The 21671-nt window shown below is 38.9% G+C and overlaps 1 protein-coding gene across 8 annotated transcripts in view; it reads right to left on the reverse strand.

The window, feature by feature from the left end:
- FREM2 (FRAS1 related extracellular matrix 2) overlaps positions 1–21671 on the reverse strand; it is a 163572-nt gene that overhangs the window by 73069 nt on the left and 68832 nt on the right. For 7 of the 8 annotated variants that reach the window (XR_016388715.1, XR_016388714.1, XR_016388716.1 and 4 more), the window contains exons 3-6: positions 17820–17966; positions 10888–11118; positions 1733–1858; positions 404–655 (exon numbers count right to left, since the gene is read on the reverse strand). Coding sequence is in view for 5 of the 8 variants with exons in the window: in XM_022574706.3 (XP_022430414.2) it covers positions 404–655; positions 1733–1858; positions 10888–11118; positions 17820–17966 (756 nt within the window). In the remaining 3 variants the exon portion in view is untranslated. The remainder of the gene's footprint in view (positions 1–403; positions 656–1732; positions 1859–10887; positions 11119–17819; positions 17967–21671) is intronic. The other variant, XM_089899653.1, reaches the window with a different exon arrangement.

A 21671-nucleotide genomic window follows, 5' to 3' on the forward strand; every position in this document is an offset into this window, starting at 1 on the left:
TTTGTTAAACGAGTTCAAACACGGAGATTAAAGTTACAAAACAGAAGCTTTTGCAATCAAAGCAAAACAGACAAACAAAAAGATAAATTGTCTATTAAAATTGCTTCAATTCTTCACCAGGAAATTCTTGAAGTTTAATCACCTAATGATAAATGGTGTTGTAAAAGAAACTGTACACAGGTGAAGACACACAGGTGTGGCTTTGCTCTTTGAAAACACTAAATCATGAAAGACAAATTGATTGATGCAGCCAACTTAGAATCTTAATCTCACTATAAAATCAAGCATAAGATAAATGTGCATGTGGAAATTCTTTTGCACTCTCGTCTTTCTGTTTAGAAGGTTGTGCCTGACGTTGGTGCGCCTGGTAGGAGGAATAATTTTCGGGTAAATTAGTACTTACCATCGTCTTTGTCAGGGATGATTGTAACCTGAGCCCCTGGAAACTCTGATCCAATTCTCCCACCCATCGGCATGCTCAGGAGAACGTGGAAGGTTTCCTTCTCCTCATACAAGGAGTCGTCAATTATAACGACCCGGCACATTTTTTCCCGCTCGTCTTTGTCAAAGCGGATAACACTGGTGTGGTCCTCGGGCCGGGATATGTAATCAGAATAGGACAGCACTGATGTTGGCACAGTTCCCCTTGCCGTTCCTGGAGACAGAGAGAATCCGAAAGGGGTTTATGTAGAACATACTACAAGGGTACCTCCAGAAACGATTCTTTTCATATGCAGCATTTTCATGGTCCATCATATCTATGAACACCCCTGGAAACTGCAATAACTCCTCCATACTGTGCTAGCATCATGGGTCACCTTTATAATGGTCTCCAACATCTGACAAATAGTACATTTCAAGGGTTTTCTCCTCTGCTTCCTGCCAGTGCTCTTTTAAAACAACACAATAATACAGAATAATAGCCCAGTATTCAAATGCTTACTGTGTGCAGGCAAAGTGCCAAGCGCTCTACATGCATTGCTTCCGTAATCCTCTTAAACCACCCTACTGGGCTTTACACGTTTGGTAACTGAGGTTTACAGAAGTCCAACCGCTTGTTCTGGGACCCAGAGCTCAAGTCTGATCCTAAAATTTGCATTTTGACCGCGATTCTTTACCGCCTTTCAACTCACATACGTTAATGAAAATTTTAATGAAAGTCTGCAGTGTCACCTGCATTTATGACCTTTTCTTTTACATTCTTAGAAAAGTCTACCTGTTTCCTAGAAAGGTATTCAGTATATTAATGAGTATTATGTATTAATTTTAATTTTGTATTGCATAAAATCACCTTTTGGAGAGCTTACTCAATGAGCAAAACAAATGTTTTGAAATTTGGTTGCTACGAGTTTCAGACCAGTTTGAAATTAGTTTCTTTTCCTTGGGTATGCATTTCTTTGCCTCTTTTGTTGTTGTTGTTTTTAACAATAACCCCCTTCTACTTGAGCAGGCTTGAGCGGGACAGGCGAGCTTCAACTTCTTACAACCCCAAAGGCCTTGAATATTAAAGCAACCAAATGAATCAGAAATGTTTCCAATAAGCAGCAGAGTCCTTCCAGGTCCTCAAAGGTGCCATAGTGAAGGAAGACGTCCGCCTGCATGCTTTTTTCCTATTTGAAAACTGGACTAGTAAAGTATAACCTTCGTGGTATAATGTTATGCCTCCAACATGTTAAAGAGGCTTATTTATATCTTCGCGGGGACATTTTAGTTCACTCGCAAATCGAGCTACCTTGCCGCGTGTAACAGATCACCATCAACTCCCGGCTCACATCTCCACTTCTCCTGATGGGAATGAGAAGTTCACCAATGTCCTCCTCGATGGAGTATTCAGACTGGGGGATGAATACAGTTGATTCTAAGGAGAAAACACAATTGTTTTTGTCTGAGCGTCTTACATATGACATAATCCTGTGCAAGTTAATTGCTCTCATGATTGATCATTTCCCCTGGCATATTCTTTTAGAATAGCGCAGTGTGAGGGGAAGGAGGGAAGACAGGGGAGAAGAAGCAGGTATAGAGTGTGTAGGCTCCGGGCTAGTGAATTCTTAACCTAGAAATAAGACCCAACATTGCTTTTATCTCCAGTAATTGCTTTTTTTTTTTCTCAATTAACAAGTGCTGCTGACACACTTCCTTTAAATCCACCTTTGTTCTCTCGGGAAAGATCTCCACCTTCTGTTGGAGTAGTTGACTTTTAGACTTAGAAGAGGCCTCAGAAGTCATCTTGTCTCACCTCTTACTTTGATGAGGAAACATGGACCCACAGAGTTGAAATTATTTGTCAAGGACTCTTACTGGTCGAGTCAGGATTACAACTCAGATCTTGTAATGTCCACTCTTTTATTTTTTTTTTTTTACCCCAAACGTGTTCCTTTTGAATGATTAATGATTAAAAGTACATACAATGGATTATTACTCAGCCATAAAAAGAAACGAAATTGAGTTATTTGTAGTGAGGTGGATGGACCTAGAGACTGTCATACAGAGTGAAGTAAGTCAGAAAGAGAAAAACAAATACCGTATGCTAACGCATACATACGGAATCTAAAAAAAAAAATGGTTCTGATGAACCCAAGGGCAGGATAGGAATAAAGACACAGACGTAGAGAATGGACTTGAGGACACAGGGAGGGGGAAGGGTAAGCTGGGACAAAGTGAGAGAGTGGCATGGACATATATACACCACCAAATGTAAGGTAGATAGCAGCTGCATAGCACAGGGAGATCAGCTCGGTACTTTGTGTCCACCTGGAGGCGTGGGATAGGGAGGGTGGGAGGGAGGGAGATGCAAGAGGGAGGGGATATGGGGATATATGTATATGTATAACTGATTCACTTTGTTATACAGCAGGAACTAACACACCTTTGTAAAGCAATTATACTCCAATAAAGATGTTAAAAAATAAATAAAAAAAATAAAAGTATAATAATGCATTGTTTGACACGGGGTTTTTGTTTGTTTATTGTGTTTTAAACAGCAGTCCCTTTAGAATTTAGAAATCTATGTATCACTGTAAGGGGCACATCTGTGGTTTCCCTCCTCCTCTAGAGGAATAACAATAGCACAAGAGTGTACATTATACTTATATAATACTATGAGTCTCACTGATTCATTTTTAAGGTAGCACAAAGGTACACTAAATAATAAAAATGGCATAATTAAATTGTTGGAAATCGTGGTTCAATGTAAAACTACATTTAGTTCAATAGAACGTTTAGTTCAACAGTCTGACATGATAACCCTCAAATAGATACTTTGGAAGTTGCCTGGGAGTCTGTTTCACTGAAAGTCCCACACACACACGGAAAATGCTTCATGATTATTTTTAAAACAGTAAGCCACACTGCTTTGGATGATTATAAAAGACGCTGGAATAGTGGACGCTGGCCGTCAAGGTCCACGTTCCACCCCTCTCCACCCTGCCCTGTGCTCCAGGGGCTGACTAATGAGAACCACATCAAAGGTTTCCCTTGTGCTCTGTCTCTGGCTGACAGCACAGGCAGGACTTGGAGGGTGAGAGCAACGTGGGGTCAGCATTCGTCCCCCTGGCTCCCCTCAAAGTTCCAGAGCTGGCTGTACCCCACCAAGTAAAGGTCATCGTGCCCACTGGCCGCCCTAGCTCGCTCACTGGTCCAGCTAACTTCTCCTTCCCTTTCCCCCGAGGCCTAGAGGTGGTGATGGTATCCGCTCTCACCAGCCTTGGGACATTTAACTAAACCTGGTGGTTCCCCAATTCTCGGCCTCATCTTTGCAAAAGTCGTGTTATTAAATTATTTTAAATTTGCTAATTTTGAATGTGCCATTTCTTTTCTCCTGGGACTCTGACTGATACAGCAATTGAAAAAATGGCACCATTAAAAAAATCTGTGGATGTAAGATTTAATAACTAATTATTCATTTATCAAGCATTGATTGGGTGACTTCTTCTTGCCAGACACTGAACCAGGCACAGGAGCCATGGAGGTAAACAAAATCCCTGGTCTTACGGAGTTTTCTTTCTAGTTGGGGGTGGAGAGGAGGAAGAAAATAAACACATATTGAAGAAAATATATAGTATGCCAGGAGGTGACAAATGATATGAAGAAGATGGAGTGTGCCGGCGGGGATGCAGGGGGGCGCGGGGGGTGGAGGGTGGAGGGAGGGCTGGGGCATGGTATGCGCCACGGCAGGTCTGTATTATACAGGAAAGTGTCTGTGATAAGAGTTACGTTTGAGCTGAGATGGCAAGGTGGTAATGAGATACCGTATGTGCGTAATTTAGGGAAGAGAATTCCTGGCAAAGGGAATGAACAAGTGTATGTACTTCAGGCCAGGTATATGCAAGGAATGGCTAGGACACCAGTGTGGTTTGATGGTCTGAGTAAACTGGGCAAGGAGGAGAGGACAGAACATGGGCCGGTGAAGTGATGATGAGTGGGGGTGAGTGGATCGCACGGAGCTTTCAGGACCACTGGCAGGACTTTGATTTTTACTCAGAGCGGGAGCCTGTGGAAATATACAAGGACCAGGCAGTGGGATGAAACAAGCAAAGGCTGTTTATCCAGCCACCATCACTTGTATTTGGCTGAGACCCAAAGGCAGGCAGAGGAGTGGGAAAGTTTTACAGTGGAATAAACCTTATGGTCACCAAAGAGGAAAGGTGGGGAGTTTGGAGTTTGGGATTAACAGATACACGCTACTATATACACCGAGAGGCAAAACAAGGGTGATATTACGGAAATAGTAAACTCTCTAATAAGTCAATAGAGACACAGAAAAAAATGACTGCAGGGACATCCTCTCAGTGTAAACAGTGGTTATCTTCACGTGGCAGGACAAGTGACTTTTATTTCTTTAAATCTGTCAATTTTTGACAATGAACATGTGTTACTTTTATATTTTCACATTGGTTTCATTATTCTTTGTTTTGAAAGATAAAGCTGAATAAAGTGAATGCATGCTTTATTAGTCAATGTGACTGTATTGAAAGGAGTACTTTGATTTATCTAATGGCAGTTTTTATTTTTAGGTATTGACTGTGCTGTAACTTAGGCAAAAAAATGACTTCTGTTCTAAGAAATAAAATAGTTGTAGCTACATTTGAAAGATGTCCTTTTCTCAATTATACTGAGTGGATTACAAAAACACCAGCCTCTGCTAAAAACATGATAGAAAAAATATCTCCTAAAAATCTTTCCTATAATAGAACAAAGAAGGGAAAGAAAATGCAGTGCCTAGATGAAGGCCCTGAGTGTTCATCATCTTTAAAAAGTTTGGCACATTCAAAAACAACTCAGAAGATATTCTGGTACATCTTCAGGCTGCTCCGGTGCCCTCAGACTAGCCAACAAATGGTACTTAGTGTGGAGTCTGCCACTGATGTTTGAACATCAGTGGAAAGCTTTCTAACATTTCAGTGGTTTGTTTTGTTTTGTTTTGTTTTGTTTTAACTCTGAAACAGATATGGTAATATAGCCTAATTTAACAGGAACTTAAAAGAACAGAATAATGAAAACATATCTAAGTCACATGACAAGATACTTCAAGTGTACAAACTAAACAATTGCATAAAATACTTACAGGCTTCAGATATCTATGTTAGGTATCTGTACTCAAATACCTATATTTAAGGTTGTGTTCTCCTAATAAAGTACATAAAAGTCATTTTACTGGTTAGAAATGACACACAGTAAAAAAGGAAAGGGATCTTTATATGAAATCAAAAGTTTTAGTTCATATTTTCCTCTTCCCAGAAATTAAAGTGTTTTATATTAATTAATACCTATATGCTTCTAAGAGTGAGGAAAGATGGTGTAATTTCTCACGGTTAGGGAACCTAGTATAAAGAAAGTTAAGAATCTTCATCCCAGGTTAGATACTTCTGTGGACACCGTGATTGCTCCCCTTATCATAACGCATAGCATTTGTATTGTTAAATGTAACAATTTAGTGGAATGTAATCACTGAGTGATATGATGCTTCAGGGTCAGTGTGCGTTCTTCACTCGGGCATATATCCCTAGCTCTTAGCAGAATTCCTGGCATATAGCAGATGCTCAATAAACATTTGTTGAACACACAGATACATCATGCAAGGGCTAAAGTGGTCTCGATTATTTTCCTAGAACACTTGCTTTTATTCACCTATACTCATATATTTGAGGCTTGATGTATAAAGACAAAAGATAATAGAATAAGAATAAAAGGAATTACTTTTTTATATAGAAGAATAGGTGAAACAATGCTGCTATGGCAAAATATACTGTTTAATTATGATTTTGGATATGATTTCATTATTTCTTCATGTGAAATGACAGGCAACCGTATAACTCAGGAAAGAGAAGAGCTTTGGAGGAAATATGTGTGTGTGTATATATACACATATGTGTGTATATACACATATGTGTGTATATACACATATGTGTGCACGCATACACGTGTGCATCTATGCACGTGTGTAGATGCGCATGCATGCGCGTGTACATGCGTGCGCACATGTGCACATACATACATGTGTGTGCATGCACGTGTGTATATGTGTGCGCGTGTGCACGTGTACATATACATATATGTGTGTATATACATATATGTGTGTGCATATATTTGTCTGTTCGAACACTGGCCCTGGCACTTACTAGCTGGGGGACTTTAGGAAAATAAATTCTTTGAGCCTCAGAGATTTCATTTGGAAATTGATATATAAATTGCAGAGTTGTAAACATAAGGTTGGAATGCGATAAGGTTGTAAAGGTCCTAATGCAGTGTCTGGCTCACAGTGGGCACTCCAGTGTGGTAGAGATTGGTATGATGATTATTATGAAACCCTTTGCCTAAGGAATAATCCTTTCGGACTTCTCTGATTTGGGTTAGAAAACAGGGCAGGAGGAATAACAGTGATCTGAAATTTCCTCAAAGCCCTTCTTGTCTTATGGAAATCTGCTGTCTGCTTTTGATCACAATCCAGCCTAGTGGCAGCGGATCTTTTAACAGAAGACAACTGGTACCATTCAATGGAATTTCGCAGAGGAGTGCCCATCCCCTGAAATGAAATGTAACTTCACCCATCTCTGCCGATACTAAAAGAAAACCAAATAAAACAGCTTTCAAGTGGTTGACTTAGGCAGAGGCTAAAAGGCGGCCCAATTTCTTGGGTTCCTCATCCAGAAAAGGAGTTAAACATTTCATGCACTTAAAAACCCCTCCCAGCTGGAACTTTCTATGGGCATATGCAAAAGATGGAGATTGTGGAATCAAAGTGAAACAAGGGAGGACAGCAAAGTGACAGAGGAGGATGAAGGAGAGAGGTAAAATTCATAACAGTAGCAGATTTTCCATGGGTGTGCACCCTGAGGCTGCAAAAACACCTGGAGGCGTAGGGGGTGTGACACAGAGAGGCTCACCTCTCTGCTCCGCAGTCTGTTCTCTGCTTATTTTAGTTTTTCTCTTTGTACCCCAGGCTTCAATTGATGAGGAAATTGAATTTACTGATTTACTTAATCAATGACTAAACCCATTTGCCTAGGAAGTTACCGATTTCCATAATCGTGGCAGAACACTGTATTCCCTCTCTGTGCTCCAACAGCATTCTGTTGAATAGTACCAAAAGCTCCTTTTCAGTCTCCACTTTTATGCAACAAAATAAGTCTGTTCTGGACAAAAATGTGGGCTTCCGAAGCCCCATCTGATAGCTGAACTGCGCTCGGGTGGCCCCTCCCGGATGGGCAGGGGCAGGTCCCAGCATGGCTGTGAGATCTGTGTGTGGCCATTTGGGAGCTTTGCTTCCATTCTACCCATGGCCAGTCCAGGGCTGTGAGGGAGGGGGATGGGGTGCAGTTGCACCAGGCTCTCACTGGTGTCTGCCCCTCGAGTCAGGCTGCACTCTTGCACAGATGATGCAGGAAAACACAACGACTGCACCAATCTTTAGAGAGGAGTCAACTTTATTGATTATAGATAGAGCCATGGTGCCCAATCAGAGAGTCACAGACATCTGGAGGCATGAGAAGCATTACAGAGCACCCAAATGGGCACTGACTGTTGAGTCGAGTTAAATAAATAAGCACCTAAGGGTGTTTGTTATTTTTGCGGTAGACGTAGATACTCATTTATTGAATAAAGTCATAGTCATTAAAAAGCTTTACCTGAGCCATGACTATGTAATTTAAAAACATAAATCGAGGGAGAGTATTATAAGAGTATAATTATGAACATGTGAGGATCCATGATGTATGTATGTATGTATACGTGTGTGTGTGTGTGTGTGTGTGTGTAGAAAGCTTATGTTCGTAAGTTTTTTTGTCATAAAATTTGGGAACAAATGTTCTAAAATTTGTCTCATGTGGAATTGAGAGCATCCTATAAACATCAAGTTAAACGGTACACATGACTGAAAGGCAGTGAGGTAAAGGAGTGAATGAAAGAACGTATATAATGTGTTAAGTACACTGTCTGGCACACGGCAGGTGCTCGATGAATTTCAGTTATTATCGTTATCAGTACCAGTTACTGGTAAGTACTGGCAAAAGTGTGTACTTGCATGTGTTTATATAAACTGGCTAATAAGTAAAAGCAGTTCCCAGCCTAAGATAAAGCAGAGTTGATTATTCCCCCTCTTGTTCCCGTAACACTCTGTTCATTCTTTGTTGTGTTGATACTACATCACATTCTGCCACCATAACTTACTTACAGGGCTCTGTTTCCCGTTAGACCATATGCTCTTTGATAGAAGGGACTGTATCCTATTATCTTTGCATCCCCAATACATAGTGCTGTCCCCAGCAGAAGTGTGAGCTGGATACATTTTTAATACATGCAAAAAAAAAATCTCATAACATGTCCTAGAGTTAATATGCAGCAGAGGGAGAGCTTATAGGCACAATGGTTCCTAGAGCTAGTGAATTCACACGTGAAGAGTTACAAGCGAGTGTAGAAAGAAATAATCAAAATTTTGAAATGGTTGGGAAAGTGATCCTTTGTGGAAAGAAAACAGGTTATTTAATCTCTTAATGTGAAATCTAACACTGAAAATAATAGACAATATATATAAATGGCAAAAAATAAACAACAAAAAATCTAACATTGTATTTATGCTATTAGAAATAACAACAATATTTGTATTTTGCTTTATGTCGTATGGAACTCTTTCATAAGAATGCTGTAACATGAGAATAATTAATTTTCCTTGTTGTGTGCATTAGGAAACTAAATCTTCATAAAAGCCATTTGATTCGATGTTAGATCTCATACAACTATAAATTGTAGAGTTGGGAAACAAACCCATGTCTTGTCATTTCAAGACCACTGATGTTCAACAAGACATGGATTATATTAGGCATCTGCTGTACCAGCACACTTGTCAGCCATCATAGGGATGATCATGGCCTGGGATGAATAGCGCTGAACTTTATCTAGGAAATGCTAAGACAACTCAGGTGACCATTACATAAAATAAAATTGTGGCAAATTTTAATTTGGTAGCCTTCAAGAGTATAGATTATATAAGGAGTGTGTGTGTGTGTGTGTATGTATATTGTGTGTATTTGTTTTTAAAATCCCACTTCTCAGACTTACTACGGGTAGGGAGTATTGTGTGTCACTCTGGGCTTATAAATAGGAAGGCACAAATGAGTTTAAGTGTCCTATTCCTGGGGTCAAGTATGGCAATTATACCAATGGGCAAATAAAACATCAAGAAATGGCTTCAAACAAACTGTAACTAATGGGCCAGTTTATATATATTAAAGCTGTCATGGGCTTGTTCAAAAGAGAGAAAAGCTTTATTATGCTAGCACTTACCCCAAACTCAGGACTAGAAGAAAATTTAATTGTTTATTCCTAGATAACGCAGATAAAATTAAATGTAATTAAATGCTAATTAACATTTCCGTCCTGTTCTTTAACGGAAATGATAAACATAACTGAAGTTCATAGGCAACTAAAGGCAGAGATGTTAGTTAAACAAACAGAGCCGGAGCTCTGGTTCTCTTATCCTCTCTCCTTAATTATGCTCAGTTGTTAAACCCAGAGATTTCCACATATGTCTCCGTTTCACGTACTCAGTAGATTGTATCTTCACAGAACATTTAAGAGTTTTCTGACTAACGAAATAAATAGGCTGGCGGTTTAAAAGAAAGTCACGTCTGTCTTCTGACAGGATTTCAGCTTTAGAGGAGGCTCACCAAGCTTTGTATAAATGCCAGCCCTCAAAAGGCCAATTCAACCTTTTTTTTTTCCTGGCTGCACCGAGACAAGTCAGGACTGGAGGACTATGGCAGGGGAGGGAAAGGTCAATTTACACTCAAATCAGTGAGGTTCACTTTAACCAACATCAGCTAAGGGTGTGCATTGACAAGAAAACATGATCTAATAGAAATTAAGAGCAATGATGCAAGGTATTTTTCACCAAGGAGAGGGGGTGGGTTGGTGGGTATTATGTAACAAATGTGGAAACATATGGCAGAATGAAAACTTTTGGCTGGTGAATGTATGAAGAAATTTGAATAAAGTGTTATATGGAGAACAAATTAATACCCAAATGGTCTAATTCTTAAAGCATTTGTTTAAAGGACATTTTAAAACACATTTAAAAGACTTTAACAAGTCATGAAATAATTCTAGAAAAATGAGATGAGTGACGTCGGTTCTAAAGGATAAAATTATAATAAGAGAAAGAACATATTGATAATCCTAGGTGTATTTGTAGTTCATTGACTTGAAAAAATATTGCTCCCTTTCATTAATTTTCGGGTTCTCTCTCCCATCAGCATATCTGAGAATACTGAACCATTCATCTAGAAAGTTCTCTCTATGGAAAATCCAAACATTGAATTTAAAACCTCCTTTATAAGGTGTTTTGTCATAAAAACCCAACGGTGACAACACCACTGAGTTGATGGTAGCTCTTACCGTCTCCTGGGTCCACGATCTCCACTGTGGTCACTGCAGGGAATTCCAGGGCAGCCAGCACGGGCTCCGAGAGAACCACCTGGAAGGTCTCGGCCCGTTCATGTTCCCCATCACTCAGGATCCGCACTCTCCACGTGGCCCGGGTCTGGCCTGGGTTGAATTGCACTTGTTTCTGTGCTTTGCCCTTGAAGTCTTTGTCTTTTTTTGCAGTCCCATCTCTTGAGCCAATACCTTCACAGAAACACAATATCATTTCCTTTGTTTCATTTTCAACTAGTTATTAAGGCTTTCCTTGTTGTTAACTTTTTGTGTGTCACTGTATCCTGCAGTGCAAAGTAAATCCTGCCTTGATTCCATGAGATGGATAATTGGGTATGGGTCTTACAGTAAAAGTGTTCTACTGTAGGTGTTAAGCATTCCATGATTCTATTCTGCTCTTGCCCCATTATGGTTTTGCTATATATTCTTTGAGCTAAGTTTGTGTTAGAACCACTTGTAAAACAGGACCGAGGAAATCGATGCTCACATTCTGAAATAGTCTCACACCCACAAATTCGTACAATCTAAAAACTCTTCACATTTACTTTTTTGCATGGGTTGTATTGCATGTGTTATATTTTAAAAACTTAAGAAAAATTCTCTAACTAGAAAATATAAGCCAGCAAGAGACTCTGTGAGTCAAAGAATTCTTTGATAATCTAAGCTGTAAATGGCCAAGCATGATAATGAAAAATTATAATATTCTCTAAACATTTAATGGAACTAGGACCCTTAAAAAATCTAATTCAGTGTTTGTCAACATGACTATTGCCAGGTTTTTCTTTGTGGAGCATTCCAGGATTCCACGAAGCCATGCGAAGAGAATTGGAGAGCTAAATATATATGGTTATATATATTATGAGCAGTACTCTGTTGGTTCACTCAAGGTCCATTTCAGTTAGCTGGGAAGGTTAAAGGATCCCTGAGTCTCTAAGTACATTACAAGAGCATCCTTATTTGCCATTACTATGCCACATACTCAAATCTTAAGATGTATGATCTATAAAGCAATGAGTAAGAGTCAACAAATTCAACATCATAGAAAAATTACAAAATTGCAGTTAGTATTTGTTCTAGTATATTTCCAAGTACTGATTAGAACCTCTTAATGATACAAGTTAATGGAATAATTTTCAAATATATTCCTTTAAACATTGGCATTTTCAAAAAAAAAAAATGTCATGAAGAACCTAGGGGTAAGACAGGAATAAAGACACAGACCTACTAGAGAATGGACTTGAGGATATGGGGAGGGGGAAGGGTAAGCTGTGACAAAGTGAGAAAGTGGCATGGACATATATACACTACCAAATGTAAAATAGATAGCTAGTGGGAAGCAGCCGCATAGCACAGGGAGATCAGCTTGGTGCTTTGTGACCACCTAGAGGGGTGGGATAGGGAGGGTGGTGGGGAGGGAGACGCAAGAGGGAAGAGATATGAGAACATATGTATATGTATAAGTGATTCACTTTGTTATAAAGCAGAAACTAACACACCATTGTAAAGCAATTATACTCCAATAAAGATGTAAAAAAGCAAAAATATTGGCATTTTCAGAGAATTTGGTAGAAAGATTTAAAAAGAGAAAAATCTTGTGCCTATTAGAATTAAAAAGTCTGAAAATAAATTCTTTGTACCATTTCTCACTTAACTGAAAAAAATTATCTTATTTTCAGAAAATGCCCTTTCGTTCTTCAAACTAGAAATGAAACTGGACCAAGTAAGATCCATTCAATCACAAATGTTCATTGGGTGCCTACTATGAGCCAGACAGAACAGATAAAATCTCTGTCCTGTGGTGCTTATGCAAGATTTATTTGGTTTTTTTTTCAGGTTCTCATTAGTTATCTATCTTATACCTAGAATCAACAGTGTATATATGTCAATCCCAATCTCCCAATTCATCCCACCCTGCAAGATTAATTTGAATATTTATTTCTTCATCTGAATATATCACTGACTATTTCATCTTAAAATGAAGATGAAGATAAATATTTCACTAAACTATTTCTGTCTTATAGATCTCAGAAATATTCCATTTTTTCAATAGGAGATGAAGCATAATTTCCTGAATGGCAAGAGAAAAAAGGGCACAGAACCAGGAATTTCAGCACTACATATCTTGTTGAGCATTGCAGACTTCCTGTTAGCTCTCTGGTTCCTAATGCTCACAGAGTGGCTGTCAACACCTCTTGGATCCACCACAATTCACTGCCAAGGTGATGATGAAAGGAATCATTCTCTCTGAGGTTCCAGCACACACGCGGCTCATTGACCCATTTATCCCCAGTGGTACGACCAGCAAAAGAATCTATTATTTGGACTCTGATAGCTACTGCCCACTTTTCCGATTTGTTTTGTTTCATCAACAATGCATTATTTTCCTGGAGATTCAAAAGGCAGTGAAAAACCAGAAGGACTCCGTATAATACAAGGAGTGTCCACTAGTTCCAACTAGTCATACTTCTAACTGATAATCAAATCATCCAACCTAAATAAAAAATAAGTTGCAAAGCCAAATCTCAGTTGTTTCTGTCATTTTGTGGTGGATTTTGAAAGAGATTCCCAACTGAATGTGAAGTATAAATAGACAATATCATTGATTTGTCAGGTGAAGAGGAATGCAGTTCTATTTTATGAAAAAGATTGTCTTAAACTGTTTGGTATGTTTCTCAAACATGAGAAAACAACGAAGGGCATGTCATCTTTTTCAAAAGGTACAATAAGACCATGATGGAATATTAAATTTACTTGGGGTCAAAAATAAAGATTCCCTTTTCATAATTAACACATAGTACCTATTCTAAGTGCAGGGCTAGTCTACCTTGTTACTAAAAGTGTGATCCATGGGCCAGCAGCATGGACCAGATCTGCGCTTGTTAGAAATGCAGAATTTCAAACCCTACCCCAGACCTATTCAATCAGAACCAACATTTTAGCAAGATCCCCATGTAAGTCTTATGTGCATTAAGATCTGAGGGTGGGTAGATACCTACTAAATACATCATACCTCCACGAGGCACTCTTACATAGGTGCCCAATTTTAATAAAGGATGAAGAAATGGTGTATAGATTGTGAAGGAGACAGATTAGTTCATACTTTAATGTGGTAGACAAGACAGTCACACAATGTTCGAAAATTTTGCTCTTACTTGGAGATACAAATATTCAGCTAGTAAACCATACATATTACAAAAATATTATTATATTGGGGAAAAAGAATTCTGGAAATTAAAAGGCTTATATAAATTGGGCTTAAATTTATGCTTTTTTCAAAGATAATTATTAAACAAAACATATTACTTTGATTTACTAAATGAAACTACAATTGCATCTTTTCCTGTGGCATGGAAGAATGGTATGGGGGTTAAGCAAGGTACTTTGGAATGAGAGGTTAGACTTCAGTCCTACCTCTGCCACACAGCGGCTATGAAATCATAGGCAAGTTAACTTCCTCGGTTGCAGAGGATTTAAGAAGCGCTGTGGGGTGGTAGTTAAGAGAATCTGCCCTGGGGCCAAATCTCACTTCTGGCCTTAGTAGCTATGTAACTTTGGGGATATGACAACCTTTCTGTTTCTTTACCTGTATAACGGGGGATATAATGACCCACTTTTCTTGGGGTTGACTATGTAAGGTGTTGAGAACCAGGGCTGGCCTGTAATAATAACTCAATAAATTAGCTATCATTATTATCACCCCACAGTCCATTACCTAACACAGTGTCTGGCACTTAACAAGCACTCAAGAAAATACTAGTTGAGTTAGTGAATAAAAGATTGTAAAGAGGGCTTCCCTGTTGGCGCAGTGGTTAAGAATCCACCTGACAGTGCAGGGGACACAGGTTCGAGCCCTGGTCCGGGAAGATCTCACATGCCGCGGAGCAACTAAGCCCGTGCACCACAACTACTGAGCCTGTGCTCTAGAGCCTGCGAGCCACAACTACTGAGCCTGCGAGCCACAACTACTGAGCCCATGAGCCACAACTACTGAAGCCTGCACGCCTAGAGCCTGTGCTCCGCAACAAGAGTAGCCACCACGATGAGAAGCCCGCGCACCACAACGAAGAGTAGCCCCCGCTCGCTGCAACTAGAGAAAGCCCGTGTGCAGCAGAAAAGATCCAACTCAGGCAAAAATAAATACATAAATTTATTTAAAAAATTAAAAATAAAAATAAAAAATACTCTTTACTCTTGTAAACAGTAAAAGAGATGGGTAAAGCACTTAATGTGCTTGGTGGAATATCTCGCATTTAATGCGTGTTCAGTAACTGGGAGCATTAAGATCCTTGAAATTGAAATTCTTTTGTGAGATGCAAATACATATTTAATTTATTAATAGATTATAATGGTTATAAAATAAACAATTATCTCTGAGAAAATACATATACAAAATACATGATTTATTAACCGTGTGCCTGAGGGTAAATGATATTCTGTCTTTAGCTATAATACAAACTATCTAATTCTAAACCTCCATACATGAAATTGGAGGTTGTAGGGGAACAGTAATACGAAACATATCCCTTGCAGAACTTCTACAGGGCTACCCTTTGCTTTAACCTGACTTTTCCATTCCCAGTCCTAGCATGAATTCTATTACCATCTTCAATGATTGACGGGTATGGGCCACACACAGAAGTCTTTCCAACTTTCTATCACCCTGGGTTACTAAGTAACATTGTGAGGTTAACCAAGTAGCGCTATAGAGCCTTTTTAGAATTATGAATGATCTCCACGCCTGAAGGAAATAATAGTTCATTGAAAAAATAACTTCGGGAGAAAAAAAGAGGCTCGTTCAATATTTTAGCATTCAGCTTAAAAAAGGGCAACAGAGAGAAAAATCTGAAAACATAGTTTTAAAAATATTTTTCAACCATTAACTTTCCCATTGCTATCAAGGGGCCGTATGTGAGTGAATAACTAAATATACTCACTAGGGGTGGGAATTTAGGTAAAACGCAAATAGATGAAAGCATCCTTAAGAACTGCTAAGGTGCTCTGTCTTTTAGTTATTACTTTCCCTGTGAATTATCTGCTACATTTTCAAGCACAAAGCACAGTTAAGGTGCATCTCTGACTGACAATACGTAAGGCAGAATCAAATTCCTGATCTGAAGGGCACACGTGTGTGCGCAGAAAGAACACGCCTCTTTGAGGGCAATAAGAGCATTCACTGTGCTTTAGAAGGTTAAACACAGATTGTAAATGACCGCCTACAAAGAGGCACAGGCAAATAAAGATGAAAGCAGAGCTGCCAGATGGGTCTGCAGGTGGACCCGCACTCCTGAAGCCAGAGGAGCCTTGAGGGGTCAGTAAAGCATAATGTGAAAAACCGTCATCTAAAGTTAAAAAACAAAAAGCATTTTGGAAATAAGGGATAATTAATATCCAGCATCCCAGCATCAGTGGAAATCATGGCAGGTGGGTGGGGATAGAGTTCATGGCAGAAGTATGGTGTGTAGAATATGCGTGTGTGTGTGTGTGTGTGTGTGTGTGTGTGTGTGTGTGTGTGTTGATAAGGATCTACTGTTTAAGGCTTTTGAATTTCATGGACCAGTAAAATCTCAAATAATCATTTTGGAAACAAACACAGGGTTATCAGCTTTTTATTTTGCCAACATTTTCCTAGATTCCTACCTTAGTTGATACTCACAATGAAATCTCTTTCACCGCATGAAAATTCTATCAGCTTAGATGTCTATATAACACACGGTACCAAAAATAATATAATCACCTGGGGTGCTATTATTTTTCATCACCATGCCAAATATTTTGTGCTGATTATATTACTGTTTAAAATGACTAATATACCTACTTTTCTCTATTTTATGTTTACATGAAATTGAATGTGAGCTTGGAGATGAAAAAAGGTTTACTCATTTGCTTTTGACTCTTTTTTAAAAAAAAATTATTTTATATTGGAGCATAGTTGATTTATAATGTTGTGTTAGTTTCAGCAAAGTGATTCAGTTACACATATACATATATCCAAACTTTTTCAGATTCTTTTCCCATATAGAGTTCCCTATGCTATTCAGTAGGTCCTTGTTGATTTTATTTAAAAGGGTAAGGCAGCAGAAAAGGATTAGTATTTAACACCTTACTGTTGGGAAGAAAATTCACAGCATTTATCTTTTATGTAGCGCTCTTATGTAGTGTTAGGGTTTTTGAAACTTTTAGTGACCTACCAGAGCATTCAAATGCAACAAACAGATAGTAAATTACACTTCAATGTCTTAATAGATCATTGAACAGTTTTTTGTTTACTTAGTATTAAAGTAGCCTTCATAAATTTATATTTCAGCAGGATTTTATCTTATAAATTACAGATTTGCCTAAGCCTATTCTAAGATCTAGTGACACTTAAGTTATTTTAATTTATGAGCTATTACTGTCATTTTGTAAAGTTATTTTATATCAGAGAAATATCATATGTAGGTAGAAGATTTGAAGAGGTATATATTTTGATTACATACTTCCTATTTTTTCAGCCTCTGTCTCTTTGATTTAGCCTCAGCACAAAACTTTTGGCATGTTTCTTTAGTAAAGAACCTTTAATTGTCAGTATCTCCCTAAGCTTTAAAACTAGAGCAGAAAACTAAACTTTTTTTTTTTTTTTTTTGCGGTACGCGGACCTCTCACTGCCGTGGCCTCTCCCGTTGCGGAGCACAGGCTCCGGACGCACAGGCTCAGCGGCCATGGCTCACAGGCCCAGCCGCTCCGCGGCATGTGGGATCTTCCCGGACCGGGACACGAACCCGTGTCCCCTGCATCAGCAGGCGGACTCTCAACCACTGCGCCACCGGGAAAGCCCAACATTTTTAATCATAGTAAAATTATGAACTTTTGCTAGAAAAATGGGATTTTGAGACAGAAGTGCAAATTAAACTTACTTATAAAGGAAGTCTCTCCCAAATAACCTCTACGTTTAAGCACGACATCTAGAAATTTGGAGTCCTCATTGATCAAGTAATATTCCTTTTCAAAGGAGATCCATGCCCAATTCAGACTAAAATGCTGCTTGATTAACTTGTTTCCACCTGGAAAACAAAAATTTAAAGCCTCGAATTAGTGGTTTCTTGAATGAATAACCTTAGACATTCCAAAGACGACTTTAATGATGCAACATGACGAATCACTCTAGCTACTTGGTTTGATTCACAATCTAGGATACATACATGAAGATACATCTTACTGTTCACTGACTGTTATGCAGAAATACAACTGACATAATTCTTTGCAAAATCCCTTGATCTTTAGCAGGGGAAGTGGGTAAGAGGGAAGGAACACAGAACTACCAAAAGCAACTTTGTTAAATCCAAAGTCAAGTACCCAAGTTGCAGGATGACTCATTTCCCACAAGGTGCCGCTGGAGAGCAATTTTTTCTATAAAGAAAGCTGCAGGGCTCTTCTGTGATGTTAAACACACACACACAACTTCACAAATACCTTTTTCTGGTTCACTGAGCAATTGGGTGGAAGGCTTTAATTATAACCACTTAAGGAAAAACAAATATCCCTTCTCCACCTCCCTTCCCCACTAGATTCCACTCCATTCCTTAAAGCAAACAGACAGGTCTTTTCATTGATTCCATTCTACTCTGAAGATAAGGCTTTCTCCTCCCACCTTCCCACCAAAATGGAGCTGGCTGCCTATCAGGAGAAAATGTGTGTGATCTCTCTAATGTGAAAGCTGCTCTGCTAGGTGAAAGAAAAGAGAAATGGTTATCAGCTGATCACTATGCATGTATCCCTCTACTTCCTTTGATCTACACCAATAATTTCAGAGTAAGGTGAGGTTTATACACAAAGGCATCAATAATTTCCTTTAAGTCTTTCTGTAAAAGGGGGAAAAAAGCCCAAATAATAAACACAACTAAAGACACAATTTTAACTCCAGTTTCTTCTCTTCTGAGTTCACACAGGGCTACACTAGAGAAAAAGAAATGAGACAGGAAAACATCAAGGCTTTAACAGACTGAGAGCAAAAAAATCCACACGTGGGAAACAAAACATAATTAACAAACACATGAAAAAAATGTTCATCTTTGCTAGAAATTTAAAAAAAAATTGCAGCGTCTTTGAGTTATGAATTGACACGTACTAAAGATTAAAATGAACACCCAGCACAGCCGAGATTATTTAGGGAAATTGGTTTTCTTATTTATTGCTGTTTAACTTGTAAATTAGCACCGAGCCATTTAGACAGCTACATGGCAATGTGTGCAAGAGACAAAAAGACGTTCATACCATTTGATCTTGTAAGTCCTTCTGTGCGAGAAGCAAAAATCTATTTGTAAGGGACTATTCATTGCAATATTTTCTATAATAGCCCTCAAACCAAAAATCTTAGAGTTTACTCTATTTATGGTCCATCAAATCAATGAAATGCGATTCAGTCATTAAACAAAAAGAAAAAAAGAATTTTTTGTTGAAATACTTAAAACACAAAATACAGAAACGAATGGTATTGATGCTGTGCACGCAGTGACGTAGTAACATGAAACATTTCAAATATGGAGCTGCTTGGTGTTTTAAACTGATGGGATTACGGACCTGTCATTTTCGTTAATTTTAAAAATCTAAGATATAAATAGATTGGAGAACAGGAAATTCATTCCACATTTTGTCCTTAAGAACTTACTATGCCTGCCATGTCTTAGACACTGGGTACTGTTCTGGAGAGGAGGGGCCACGGGCTGGGGGCTACCCAGAACTGGAGTTCATAGCCCACTTCATTCTTATCTGCTGTCTGACTTTGAGCAAGTTTCTTCCCTAGACCTCAGTTTCCTCATCTGGAGAATCAAATGAGGGTCATATTAATTAATGCCCGTGTCTGCTGTGAGGATCAAGTGAGATAACCCATATACCCATGCAGTATAGTGCGGTACATACGTAGCATCCTTCAACAAAAGTTACCTTACTCCTCCCCGCTCACCCCACGCGTGCTCAAGTCCACCCTGCACACCCACTGCCAGACTATTAACCTGCCTTAAATCCATCTATACTCAGTCCTCCTTTGCCCCGTCTCCGTATAGCTGCTGCACACATCAAGCCATCAGGCTATCCGTGCAGATTTCTGGTTTCACCTGCCCTGCCCTGTCTTCTTCCCACTGTCTCTAATCTGCTCACTCTGAGGTTCATCCAAGAGTCCTGCTGCTCCATGGATTTCCCACCCTCACTCTTTCTGTTAGTTCTGTGCTTCTGCCTACAGCGATAACCCCCATCATTCTTCTGCTTGCACTTTCTACTCCTCAAAGGCTCCCTTTACCATCCCCTTCGTGAAGTCTCCTGCAGCGACCCCAGCCCTCTCATCTCTGTGATTCTGCAGTTTTTCACCTATTGGTTATTGTGTGCAGTTTTGTGCTTTAGCAGATATCCTCTCATATTGTTTAACTGTACACATTTACTAATTGTACTCATTTTTGTCAGAGATTGACCGGCATGTATTCTTTTACCATGCCAACACTTGACCTTATTGTCTTTAAAAATACTTTTTTACATTATTGTGTTTATGTTCTATTACTGGGAACATTTCCTCTAGAAAGTCATAGACAAACAACAAGAACAGAATAACATTTAATCAATTAAGTTAATACACAAAACCTTTCTGATTTCTCAACTAATCATTACCTGAAAACAACCTTATGCCACACTTCTCTCTCAATTAGATTGTGGCTCCATCAAGTCCTAGATTTTATTCCAAACTTCTTGTCATGCTATACCAAGCCACTCCTGTCCGTCCAAATACCTACAGCTTCACATCCTATCACTTCTCCACGGAGAGAAACAGCTGGTCATATCTAGCTTCTCCCTGTTTTCTTCCCACATGCAAAAGCATGTGGGAAGTCTTCTGCCCAGAATATCTTTAGCTTCCTACTCCTCCTTGCAATTTGTTTAGGTCCAGCTCACCTAAAGCTCAGGAAGCCTGGCTTACCATGCAGTGTATACTTCTTCTGTATCTCCAATCAGAGTAATTGTAATTCTTTTATCTTCATGTGTATTCTGCCACTAACTGCCTGAGTGCACTTCCCCAGGACAAGTACTGGTCAAATTCATCCTTCTAGCAGCCAAATCGAACATAGTGCCTGGAACACAATGAGGTCTAAAGACGTCTCCCTTGACTAAAAAGCCTATGGATAAGTATGATTTTTGGTAATAAAATGGCTCCTTTGTGACTCCTATTTCACTCCTTATTTCATAACAGCCCTCAGCTTACAAAAACAAAGCACATGCTACAGTTTCACTTGAATTGTGATGAATAACCTCCGACTTATTTGGTAACTCTTGTGCTTAACAAATGAATTTTATTATAATTCTGTATGCTTTCTTCCTATTTCTTTCCCCTATGTCTAAGAATGAGATCACCAAGCATACCATTTCTCTATTTCTTTAACAACTTTTAGGTAATTTTAAGATGTGATATTGCCCTTTTTCTAAATATTGCATGTGTTAAGAATCTTGAGTCAATGAGGCCTTTCCTTGACACTTAATAGGACACAACAAACACCGGTGGAAACCCCAGAATTCTCTAGCTCCTTTATTCTGGGCAATTTTTCCCTCCAGTGCTTTCCATAACCTCATATCCTATTTATGCTTTCTTTTTTGTTTGTTCATTCTGTCTCCTCCCATTGTCACCCATGATCCAGGAGGGCAGGGAGTTCATTTTGCTTACTGTTAGAAAAATGCCAATTTAATGAATTAGACACTCTAATGTCTTGGTTGAAAGAAGTTCAGTAGTGCTT

This window comes from Delphinapterus leucas, chromosome 18 (genome assembly GCF_059928025.1).
Source record: "Delphinapterus leucas isolate spDelLeu-1000000601 "Yukka" chromosome 18, BTC_Dleu_Yukka2, whole genome shotgun sequence".
Classification (NCBI taxonomy): Eukaryota; Metazoa; Chordata; class Mammalia; order Artiodactyla; family Monodontidae; genus Delphinapterus; species Delphinapterus leucas.